The sequence below is a fragment of the Electrona antarctica genome (genome assembly GCF_951216825.1).
Source record: "Electrona antarctica genome assembly, chromosome: 16".
NCBI lineage: Eukaryota > Metazoa > Chordata > Actinopteri > Myctophiformes > Myctophidae > Electrona > Electrona antarctica.
The window spans coordinates 24027006-24040541 of NC_136797.1; the positions used below are offsets into that span (position 1 = coordinate 24027006).

The 13536-nt window shown below is 44.8% G+C and overlaps 1 protein-coding gene across 1 annotated transcript in view; it reads right to left on the bottom strand.

Annotated features, from left to right (window-relative positions):
* The window catches only part of LOC306939355 (leucine-rich repeat-containing protein 75B-like), a gene marked incomplete at both ends in the record, with an annotated part of 50017 nt that overhangs the window by 20259 nt on the left and 16222 nt on the right, over positions 1-13536 (bottom strand). The window contains one exon of the mRNA XM_079523942.1: positions 8582-8694. Within this exon, the coding sequence (XP_079380068.1) occupies positions 8582-8694 (113 nt within the window). The remainder of the gene's footprint in view (positions 1-8581; positions 8695-13536) is intronic.

The window sequence follows — 13536 nt, forward strand, 5'->3', positions numbered from 1 at the left end:
AAGGACGTAAAACAGACATTCTTTAACTGTTATTGTTACTGTGGGTTAGACCAGGGGTTCTCAACGTTTTTGTCTGGGGACCCCCGGGCAGTGGCGTGCACAGATAGACACTAGGGGGTGCTAGAGCACCCCCTGCCATTTTGGCAATGTGCCCTTTTGAATAAAAATAAAATAAAATAAAAATAAAACATATATTTTTATTTTTTTTGTATACAGTGTACACTGTACAGTATGTGGACCATGGTGACATTGATCAATTCTTGATAAAAAAAAAAGAGCTTCTAATATATTATTTAGGCCCCAAAATCTATAAATCTCACACTATTAAGGCAACCGGCCGGTTCCACGCGCTGCACAAGGTGCCCTTTTTTCACTTTAGCACCTGCCCCTCTAAATGTCTGTGCACGCCACTGCCCCCGGAAATGCTTTGGCCATAATCTCCAATTATAGGACCTCGTTTTTAGGCTATTTTCATTGGGGGGAAAAAACAACGCGGTATACAGTTCAAATGACATGGCACGGCAAAGCACACAAATAGCAGATGTGTAAACGTGCTAGTTATCCCCACAGAACTAACAGTGCAGTGTGCTACAAAACAGAACTGATCAGTACTTAAGGGACCACTTTACTCATTTTCAACCTATCTTCATACAGGATAATTGGTCCACACCATTACTATTCTGTCCACCGTTTCTGTGCGTGTGTGCGACTGTGCGTGCTTGCGTGTATACGTGTGTCTTTGTGTCAGTCTAGTTTCAACATGACCAGAGTCTCATACCATTTGGCCTGCCAGTATTAATACCTACAGACAGACAGTGTGTAACCCATTTTGACCTGAGATCAGATTCTAAAAATGTCTTCTACATCCTGACAGTTTTCTGAAAAAGCTATGTTTCTATGTCAGTCGTTCTTCGATTTTTCAAAAATAGCAGACCTACAAGCTCGTAGCGCGCCACTCGGTGGCGCGCTATGAGCTTGTAGATCTGCTATTTTTCAATAGCTAAAGCATAACATAATGATAACACCAAAAGGGGTTCCCGCCCCAAAATGGGTTAATCGTCTGAGCTGGCAGCGTGAGGCGTGGGTCAAAGCCTAGACCAGTGGAGGTCGCATCCATGCACCGCTAATAATGCCGGCTATTACAGTATACTCACAACACAGCAAAAACACCCTGTTGGGTCCAGACTACACGCTTGAAAATTGGCTATTTTCACCAAAGAGATTTGATGTAGAGGGAAAAGGATTAGGGGGCAAATACAGAACCCAGGGAGACCCCCAGGCAATGAAGTAAGTGCAGTTAACTCTGAGAGTGTAATAATGGTCCATGTTCATTTTGAGTGTCAAAATGGACCCAAGTTACACACATTTTTACCATGTCCCCCAGACAACTGAAGGAAAAGACTGGAATAACATCTGCTTATATGATTATGAATCCAATATTTATCAAAATGTGCTGGAGGGGCAAGTTTAAGCTAATAGAGCACCGAAGTCCTGACGTCACTGTCAGTAGAGGGCGTCAGTCCCCAGGTTCATGTACTTTTTATTTGCATTGTAATCTCCATAGGGGGATTTTAGATCGCCTCATATAAGAACTGTGTTTGAAAAATAAACCGATCACCCCGGCCTTTTCACTCATATGGATATGAAGCATCGACTGAAGGTGGAAATGTACAAATATACCCAAAGAGTAACAAAATAAGCGTTAGAAACGAGCCAAACAACCCAGAGACTACATTTCCGGGTAGGCGGCATGGCTGCATCTGCCCGTCGCACAACAGAAACGGAATGTTAATTACGTTTATTTTTATTTTATTGATATTTAATGTTTCGTGGTTAGTACGAGTCGAGTCACCACCAGATGAGCTTACGTCAACGAGGAATTCAGCAATTTTGTACTTCTAAGAATTCTGAAAACATGCAGTTGCAGTACCAGAATAGGATTGTGGTCATGGGGCTCTATCGTATATACCATGCCACCCGCAAGCACCAAACTATTCTCCCTTCTAGCTCCAAAACTGTGGAATGTACTTCCCGTTGCAGTCAGAACTGCAGCATCACTCCCAATCTTCCGCCGTAGTCTGAAAACCCACCTTTTCAGACTCCATCATGGCCCATAGCACTTACCCTACCCCCTTAGATAGCACGTTTTAGACTTAGATAGCATTCGATACAGACTTATAGCATGTTATGTAGACAGCACTATAATTGCATTGTATGTAGTCTTAGCACGTCATAGTACATATGTATAGCATAGTATAGTATATATGTATAGTTTATATGTATAGTTTCATTATATAGATATTCCACTGTTACGTTCGTAGCTTACGCATGTTTCATGATAAATGCTTTTTATATACAGTATGTGATGTATTCCCATGCTTTTTTGTTGTAAATCACTCTGGATTAAGAGCGTCTGCTAAATGCCTAAATTGTAAATTGTATGAACTATTATCCATGAATTACGCATTTAGGAGCATTCACTATGCGTAAATGGTATCTTGCGGCCACTATACCCACTATACATTATGCCGACGCCTTTATTTGCGGGTGGAGGTGTGTATGTAGGTGTGTCGATGCGCTTTCCCCAATAATTGCTATCTTATGCACACAGATTTTAGGACAAGGGAAAGCGCCTCCTCAAACCACCCGTAATGCGAATTCCCTTTGATAAAAGCATGCGCTCCTGAGTTGGAGCTGCCTCGGGCGGCGGCTTGACGCATGTCGCAGAACATTCACAGCTCAGAGGTCTCGTTCTGTCTTAATTCTCCACAAATCTCTGTGATTGTAATTTTCATATGATCAGCAGTGTCAATTCCTTGTGTCCATTGTGTTTAATTTTCTAGTCAAAGAAGATTTGTGCCATGTCGCATTGTGCACAATTTACTCATGATCGTTCAGTTTCATCACGCCATTGCGCGGCAAATATTGAATGGATTACAATAATATCAGTAACACGTATAGCTGATACTTGTGTCAACCAAATGTGGTTTTATTGAAAGGCTAGATGGTAAGGAAGATGGTAAGCCGGGGTGCAGCAAAAGGCTAGATGGTAAGGAAGATGGTAAGCCGGGGTGCAGCAAAAGTGAGACTGTGTTGGTCGCGGAGTGGATGACAGTCAGATACTGGACACACAAAACAACCCTCCGTATCAAATATAAAGGTATTCCAAGGCCGCACGCGTTGCTCTCCCCTGGGCCATAATCACTGGGCATAATGCCTAATGGATAATGGATTTCTTAAAGGCAATGGCATGTGGTACGGTGATTGGTTTAATTATTCAGTGATGCAAATAGGCTGCATCCTGCATCCTATAGACTCACTAAATTGAGAAAGGATGCAATCATGTCACCCTCCGGTGGTCCTGGGATACAATACTGTACTCAGTACTGTACTCTAACGTCGTTGAAGTAAGACTCATAATGTCCCTGGGACCCATCTCTAAAAGACCACCCCTGGATCCCAGGACCCATTACATTGAAAACCTATTTACATCACTGATTATTGTAACGCCCAAACCACACCTATGCATAATGTAACGGGTAGCGGAGGTGTTTTAACGATTTAGGCTGTGGCACAAGATACCAAATGTATGGGGGCACGCCTCTTACACAATGCTAAATCCCCAAATTACGGATAAAGGGCTCTATCTTGTGGCAGGGGCCCTTTTTCCTTAATTTGGGGATTTAGTATTGTGTAAGAGGTGTGGCCCCTTAAAATTAGCTATCTTGTGCCACAGCGCCTAAATGCCTAAAACACCTCCGTTACCCCTTACATTATGCATAGGTGCGGTTTGGGTGTTACGCAACTTAAACCAATCAGTTTGCCAGGTGCCATTGCCTTTAACTCATTCTGGGCGGGAACCCCTTTTGGTGTTAGCATTATGTAGGAGCCGGCAAAATGAATAGTGGGTTGCATGGCCGCAAGATACCATTAACGCATAGTGGAAGCTCCTAAATGCATTCACGGAAAGTGTTTAAAGGACCACTTCAACCTTTTCAACCTATGTTCATATAATAGGTCCTCACTAATAATCATGATAAAATGGCACAATCAGTCTGTGTCTCATAGGAGGGCTGTGGGCAGTTTAGAAACCCGTCCACCAGTGACATCATCGTTAGGCAGATTTATTTTGAAACAAGTTTCTTTTACAAAAATGTTTAGATTGTTATTATCGTGACAACGATGGCTTCCATTTTTGCATTGCAACTTTTCAGGACTAGAAAGCCTGCAGTTTCTATTAGCTTGAATTCCCCATCGATGATGTCACTGGTGGACGGGTTTCTGAACTGCCCACAGCCCTCCTATGAGACACAGACTGAGTAGAAAAAAATGGTGCCATTTTATCATGATTATTAGTGAGGATCTATTATATGAAGATAGGTTGAAAAGTGGTGAAGTGGTCCTTTAATACTTGCGGAAAAAGCATGGCACAAGATATAGAGCTGAAAATGCCCCTGACGCAAGATAGGGGCCCATGGCCATGATCTATTAACCACTTAAGCCCTATGTTATACTTAGGCTACCCAAAGGTTACTGATCTGAAAGCGTACGCTTTGCATCATTCCATTTGGTCCTTTTGGTTCCATTTGAACTCTGTATAAACTAAGAACAGGATATCTCACAGTGCCTCCAAAGAAAGTGCAAGGATGGCGTAATGAAGGCTCAGCAATGGTTTATGCACGCAACCGTGAACCATTGGAAGTGAAGTAAGTATTTATCACAAGAGATACTGCTGTCTGGAGATATCGGTTTTCATGATATCACATCACAAGGAATTTAATATATCTCACAATATGATCACTCGTCTCTCCTAATCCAGGGCGCTCTCCGTGGTGTTGAACGGATCGATATACTGGCGTTTCATTTCTGCTCCTCATCTGTCTCTCCCACAAAATATGAACGTTTTTTGGATCATATATCGTATAAATTAAAACGATCGCAATGTAAGCTAGCAATGTAAAGTAAACTTTTTTTAGTGGATTGTTTCCGGGTCGTGGGTTTCCGAGTAAAAGCGGCCATGTCTTTCCGGCACCCCAGAGCTACTATTTTGAAGGACTTCCGGCACTGATTGTGTTAATGAGCATCCTTGCCATGGACGCACAGCCCCCCCCACCATCTGTCTGTCTGTCTTTAACCCATTTTGGGAGGGAACGCCTGTTGGTGTTTTAACTAAGCATTATGTTATACTTTAGCTATTGAAAAATACTAGATCTACAAGCTCATAGCGCGCCACCGAGTGGCGCGCTACGAGCTTGTAGGTCTGCTATTTTTGAGAAATCGTGAAAATGCGGCACAGATCTTTGAATATATATTCTTTCAGAAGACTTTTTATTTATTTCGACGTCAGGCCTAAATGGGTTAATGAGCATCCTTGCCATGGACACACAGCCCCCCCCCACATTTGTCTGTCTGTCTACCCCCCCCCCCCCCCCCCCGTCTGTCTGTCTGTATGTCTGTCCGTCCGTCCGTCTGTCCGTCCGTCCGTCCCCTCTCTCTCTTTCAAAGTGTTTCCCCAGAGCCTGAGCTCAAACAGCAGAACCATTCGGTTGTTGTCTGTGTCTGTGAGGCTGTTGAACAAAAATCCCTTGGACGAACAAGTGGAAGAAATCAACGTGAGAAAGGAGGAGAAATCTAGGATTGTAGAGAGAGAGAGAGAGAGAGAAAGAGAGAGAGAGAGAGAGAGAGAGACAGAGAGAGACAGAGAGAGAGAGGGTGGGAGAGGATTTAATCTGAAAGGAACAATAAGATACGATTTTCTGCATTTCCTTTCATGTACTAGTGTATAGCACCCATCATTCTGCCACGCACACAGATAACCAAGCTTAAAGGAAACACTGTTAATTATGCCCCAATACAAAACTTGATCTATGGACATGGATTCTTTCACATTTCTCAGTAAGCCTTCCTTCCATTCTATTTATGGCTCCAGCGCGGTGTGCCAGGCATCACCTGCCTGTAGTTTGGTGGAAGCTGTGTGGGAGACGCTTAACACTGCCTCGACCGAGCCTGCTAATGAACAGGAAGGGAAGGTCTGCCTTGTTATCGCTGAGTCTTATTTTGAGCCGTTGCAACGACGACTGTGGTGGCAAAAGTTAAACGGAGACAGTCAGAAAATCTTTGATACTATAGGTTCATTGCTCTGGGAAAGGAAGCTGAATTACTAGAGTGTTGTTTTTTGTTTCATTCCAACTTCTGTAAGAGTTCAAGTGTTTGGTAATTAGTGTTAGAATGGAATTCTGTGTGTTGTTCAGAGAGCATTTCCTGTTATTAATTGCCACCCAGCGTCTTCATGATGTTTTTATTTGTTATTTTTTAGACAGACGTGGAACGAATTAACAAACAAATGAACCAATTAACAGTATAATAAGCAGGATTTGTCATGCAGCTGCGGTTTGTACACAATGTTCAAAGTTGGCCACAAAAATGGCCCACACCTACTGCGCAAAGGTTAACGCCCAGAAATGTTCCAAACAAAGGGTGCGTTCGGAAATGCGCCCTGAACGCACTGGTGTGCTCTCTTGTCGTTCGTTTATTCAGTGCACTCGGTGCGTTGTCGTTCGAAAATCCAGTGCGCTGCGCACCGGGTGTGCCGAGTGCCCGCACTGAGCGACCCTACCCTGAAGCTGGGGTTGTCCGGTGTCGGCGGTGTGAATGCGTCACAGCTGTGGTCGTTCGTAAATAAGGCACACTGTGACGTCACCGCCCACCACACTCAACAAACTGACCACATTCCCGGTGCGCATTTCCGAACGCACCCAAAGTAAAGTCAAATATGAAATGATTTTATTTTATCATACTCATACCTTTTAAAGAGAGAGAGAGTCAATTTTACTCACCAGTGTAAGCAATTTAGGAGCTGACACCACCTGGCCAAGAATCAATAGAAAACAACAGAACAGCAGCAGCTGGTGCTGAGTGATAATTAGCTGAGCGACTCAAAAGCTCAGAGCTTGTGTGCATTGCATGGTGCAGTATACAGTACACTGGTTCCACGTGGGAATGGATCCTTATCCTTACGGGTACTCCGTAAGGTGCATGTGTTTGGTCCTACAGTCATGAGTCCGACATCCTAAAAGTAGCCTTGCCGAGCCATGAGCCTATCTCCTGTTACTGTAGCGTGAGGCAGCTTGATGTACAAGACTACAAGTACACCCCCTGGACATGACGCTAGTATGTCACAGGGACTTACCCCCAATCCAACCCTTGATGCTGAGTGTCAAGCAGGGAGGCACTGGGTCCCATTTTTACAGTCTTTGGTATGACCCGGCCGGGGATTGAACCCCGACCTCCCAGTCTCAGGGCAGACACTCTAACCACAAGGCCACCTCAGTGGCCTTGACACCCTAAAACCAACCCTAAACCTAACCTCACAGGAAGCCACGGGTTAGTTTTACCCTGCCACGGGTCAGTTGTAACCTGCCACGCATGTCGAGAGCCACGGGTTAGGTTTAACCTGCCACGGGTTAGTTTTAACCCGTGGCATTTTACAGCGCAGAATGGAGTTCCAGAGATGAAAATTGTATCAAATGGGGGTCAGTAGCCTAATGCATTTCAAACTGGGGCTCCTTGAGATGAAAAAGATTGAGAATCGCATGTATCGTATATTGGAGAGACAAAAGCTTAATTTATACTTTTTATACTTGTATTTATGTTGTGCACTGAAAATAGCACATGTACAACCTCACAACGCGTTTACAAACACACTCATGAAGCACCTCCATATTTTGCTTAGGGTTCGTACATTCACCAGGGTGCATTTGTTTGGTCCAAACGTACGAACAGTCCGACAGGCATTAGTCCGACATCCTACCCCAAATCTAACCCTAACCTCACAGGGAAGCCACGTACTGTATGTGTCTTAACCGGCAACGCATGTCGGGAGCCACGGGTGAGTCTTAACCGGCAACGCATGTCGGGAGCCACGGGTGAGTCTTAACCGGCCACGCATGTGTCGGACTGTTGCAAGTCAGACTGTCTGCCATAGAGTAAGACAGAGTTACGACAACTCCGTTCACTTCATGGGGCCAGTCCAATGGCGGCTCTGACATCTACATAGACTTAATCTATTGGCGAATAGGGACACCAGAAGTTTACGGAATGCATTGTAGTCTATGGGCTCGCGCGAGTACATGAACCACGTGAACGTGCTGTTTTCTGCCCCCTCAATGTCGCAACTCTGTCTATACTCTACTCGGTTGTCCAAATGAGGGCTCATGCAGGGCAACAACAGATGGGCAGACAGGCAGGCAGGCAGGCAGGCAGGCAGGCAGGCAGGCACAGACAGACAGACAGACAGACAGACAGACAGACAGACAGACAGACAGACAGACAGACAGACAGACAGACAGACAGACAGACAGACAGACAGACAGACAGACAGACAGACAGACAGACAGACAGACAGACAGACAGACAGACAGACAGACAGACAGACAATCAATCAAACTTTATTAAAGACACAAGGTCCATAGTGACATAAAAAAACAAAACATACAAATACAGAGACAAACAAAAGGCAGACATTGTCAACATAAAATCACAAATGCATACTATACAGTGACTGACTGACAGACAGACTCACCAGGCCTGTGCTTTCCTCCTGGGCACGTTCTGTCTGGTCCACTTGGAGTGAGGGGTCAGGTGGTAAATGAGCTGTTTGCAGATCTTGTTCGCTGATTTCAGGGAATCTGTCTCCTACGACACAAGACACACACACTTTACCAATGCATGGTGGACAACGTACTCACATTTTGTACTTAAAAAAAGTAAAAGTATCAATACTGCAATACAGAACAACTACTCTAAGTAAAAGTACTACTACTACTACAAGTAAAAGTACAGAATTCAAAAGTTACTTGCGTAAAAGTACAAAAGTATTGGTATCAAAATGTACTTAAAAGTTCCAAAAGTACTCTTTATGCAGAATGTCTCATTTCAAGTTGTCAAATGTATAAAGATCTTTTGAAAATAGCATGTCTACAAGCTCACAAAATATAGTTTTGTTTATTTTTTGCTAATGTTGGAGACCTCGCACGGTAGTAGTGGAATAATGGGATGAGAATAGCAGCGCCCCTGGCAGAGGTTTAGAGAGCTCTGGACCGGGGCTATAGGTTATTCCCATAGATATAAAAACCTAGATAGCTCACTGGCCGTCGCAGCTCATTGGAGCAACCTGTAGGCCTATCGCAGGGAAGGCGGAAGTCAAGCGGAAGTGCAGAAGGAACGCTGCCACTCAAAGTGACTACTGGCCAATCACATGCAGCTGCGTCTTTTCCGGACTACCAGAATTAAGATTAGGACGTTGTGTGGTGTGTGTTTGCTAGGATGGAGTTTACCAGCACTCCACTTGCCTTCAGACTTGTCTAGGCTTATTATCCTGCCCTCAGTGCCATGTTTTTTAGTTGTTTTTTTTTGCGCTTAGTTTTTTACTCATTTCCATATGAGTAAAATTGCGAACCAGGACAATAGCGCCATCTAGCGCCAGTGATGTCAGGACACACTCTTCTAAAATTTTAAAAATCACACCCGTGTGAAGTAAGTGGTGCAACTCCGTGTGGGGGTCCCCGGGGGGGTTCCAGACCCACAGGAACGCACCCAGGGTGCCGGCCCGATTCCGGCGAGCCGCCCCGCGTCCGAAACGGTTGAGAAATGACAGAGTTACCGTGTGGGGTCCCTGTACTGTACTGTACTGTACTGTACTGTACTGTACTGTACTGTACTGTACTGTACTGTACTGTACTGTACTGTACTGTACTGTACTGTACTGTACTGTACTGTACTGGCACACCCAAAATCACCATATATACGGTTAATATGTGCGTGTGTGTTTGTGTGTTAGGTTGCAGCCAGCCAGCCAGCCAGGCAGCCAGCCAGCCAGCCAGCCAGCCAGCCAGCCAGCCAGCCACCCACACACATAGTCACTTAAGGAAGTGGTTGCACCACTTAATAAACACTGTATTTATTGGACAAGATGTCAGCAGCTGTTAGCCATGGAAGGACTCTGGCTTGTATGCATTTTATCAATACTTTCTAAATAGCAGCAAGCAGGTATATCATTTGTCCATGTTGAATGATCATTTATAGGTATATTCTGTATTTAGGTTTCACAACATACATGTTCAAGTCAGATCATTAGCTGTTAAAATATCAGATTACTCCACCCACTCCACCTTCCTCACCAAATCACACAACCAAACCTATATGCCAGGCATATAGGTTTACAGGCATGCACACTATACACTACACCAATTTACAAGATGCAACTCACTAAACGACTCTGTAAATAATCTTTACTTCTTACTCATAATCGTCTAAAATGTGATCGCAAAGCTCCTTTCCTGCCGTTTGAATAGAGTTGCCTTGCCTCCAGCATTTTCTGGATCACAATGTGCTTTAGCATCTTTGTCAGTTTCCCTCTTGCCTCCATCACCCCCTTTCTCCTTTCTCTTCTCCATCCTTTCCTCTGTCAGAGACTTTAAACGGATTGGGTTGAGCAGAGCAGAGTAAATCTAATTAATGGCACAACACAACAACAAGAAAGAGGCAATGCAGCGAAAGCGAAAGAAGACAGGGGAAATTTGCCTTAGGGCGATTAACCGTTCCCAGTCCCACTCCTACTAGCCTGCGACACACAAAAACATGCCTCATACTTCAAAACATTCAGCGTTCTTGTTTATGCCAGAACAGGCCTTTGCTGTGATTTGTTCTTGAGGAAAAGGATTGAAGTATTCTCATGAAATGGACTTCTATGATTTGGGTTAAAACAAAATCTTGTTAAATGGAATTCTTCTACTAAATGCTTCCATAAAGAATCAAATCAAATAAGTAAATAAAATTAAAAAGAATCCGTTTTTTTTTTACGTCTCTACATCTGTCCATTCAAAAGTTGACAATCACTATACATACTGTAAGTGACAGACCAGACAAGGAAGACCACACCGTAATTATTAGACTCTATGGGCACTGTCGTCCACCCAGCGTAAAACAGTGCTTATGGGCAGCAGAATTATCATTGCTATTTTCCAATCATTGCATTCATGCATTCATTCATGCATTCAATTCACCAATTCACACACCGATGGCAGAGGCAACATGCAAAGCATCCCACAGCCAGGAAGAGCCCAGGATCAAACCGGGGACCTCTACCCAAGATGGATGTTCGATCTCCTGAGTCACTGTTGCCCCCAGATGTTGTTCAAACAGCGCAAGATGCTGTTCTCCAACAAGTAATCTGATAAACTCTTGCACTTAGGTGACGTTGATTTGATTTCTATGAATAACTGAAGAACAAAAGTGGAGAAAGTTCTCTCGATTGTAATAGATGCTTTGTCTGGACACACCCGAGGACAACTACACAAAACACACATTAACATGGATAGTGTAAACAGAATACAATTGAGTTTCAATATACACATTTAGTCCGGGGCTATCAGGTCCTTTAGCATAGAATATGTACGTGAATCTCAGTTTGATGCAGGGGGGAAAAACCCACTAGCAGTGTCTTGGGTCTATGAGACCAAAGAGCATTCCTTGTGCACACCAAATCTCTAAATCCCTTCCCCTCTCTCGGTCTCAAAAAGACACATGTGCCTTCCTCGCTGACTAGATCATATTTAGCCAGACAAATCGAGTTCACACTATTACTGTAGGTCGCAGAGTCAGTCCGTCAGTCTGTCAGTCCGTCAGTCCGTCCGCCATGCCACCATATATGGCAATCAGTCCGTCACGCCTCGTGACACGCTCCATATATGAAGATCACGACACTGACCTCATCAAACCCTGGATAGCCATACATGGATCATCAGATCTGCATATATGGAGCCGGCCAGCAACTCTATCTGACCTCAAACCTCAAACCCGTAGATCTCCATATATGGAGCTGACCTGTTCTGATATTCCATATGCTGATCTTCCCCACCCGTCCTTCCTCTTCGATGTCTCCCTTTTGACTGATACCTGTCTATTCAAACTCTAGACGGTCCCACCCCAAAGTTAATAGTGCAGCCACGCCCGGCAGCCAGCGAAAACTAGAGTTCTCAACAGTCGCGAAAATTAAGGGCCGGCCCTACCTGGGCCCTGATCAAACCCTGTACACTCAAGACACTGCCCCCCGCTGCCACCCTTAGATCTCCATATGGAGCTGACTTGTTCTGACATTCCATATGTTGATCTGACCTCATCAAACCCTGTACACTCAAGACACGCTCCATATATGGCCAGTACTACAGAATTCATTCCATATGTTTATCTGACCCCCCCATGCCAAAGCACCAGCACTCGCCCAGCAGTCTGCCGGCACCCATGGCGGATGCGTGCATGCAACCTCGCCCTTTCGGAGTCCCCCTTGAAAATGAGATGCTGCACCTTTGCCTTTAATAGAAATCTGAGACTAAAAACACTGGCTGCTCCAGAACAGTAGAACATAGCCTCCTCGAGAAGAACACCTTGCTCTGTCCCTTCATGTAGAGCAGTGGTTCCCAAAGTGGGGTCCGGGGACCCCCAGGGGTCCTTGAGGGAGTTTCAGGGGGTCCCCAGCTAAATGATAGTTTGGAACCAAATGGACCCTTAGCGGTCTGCAACTCTGAGAGTGTACAGTTAGTTAGTTGCTGCGAGAGTGAGGTCTAGCCAACACCAACTCGGGATTCTCTCCACAATTTCCTATCCAACATCAGGTTCTTGAGCTCTGCGGTGTTGTCAGCCAAGCTGTCGCGCCGCAGCACGTCTACATAGGTGGTACGCTTCTTTCCCCTCCTGGCTTAACTCTGAGAGTGTACAAATGGAACCAAATGAACCCTAACGGGTCCATTTGGTTCCATTTGTACACTCTCAGAGTTAAATTAACATTGATTTTACAATATAAATTGGGGGTCCCAGAGAGAAAATGGCATTAAATGGGCGTCCGTACTCCGTAGCCTAATGCATGTCAAACTGGGGGGTCCTTGAAATTAAAATGAGAATCACTGCTATACCGTGAAAATCTTCTCCGATGGGGGTCCCTGGCATATATTTTCTAATGGGGGTCCGCGGGCTGAGGAGTGTCAATTTGGGGGTCCTTGACATGAAAATGTTTGGGAACCTCTGATGTAGAGGGCCTCTGTGTCCAGTACAGTACAATGCAGTTCATTGTTCGTGTGTACTGTACTCCCAGGAACCTGTGGGGACCCGCCATCTCCACTCCTCCTCTCAGACGGTGATGGAACCCAGCAAGCCAAATGACGTCATGATGATGTTATGATGACGTCCTCTGATGACTCCAGTGACGTTCAGGACTAGGCCAGATCCCAGCCCATATGGGGATGATCTTTACGTCATTTCCAGGACGTCTTCACCAGTTGAAATAATATAGCTTATTCTGGGCCAGATCTGACTAGTTATGATATGACTTAAGTTGATCTGGCCACGATCTGACTCTTTCTGATTCATCCAGGGACATTCGTCTTAGTGAGCAGAATTGATGTTGGTTGAAATCAGGTGATATTCTGGGCCAGATCTGACTAGTCTTGGTTTGACTTGATTTGGCCCCAATCGAGACGTCAC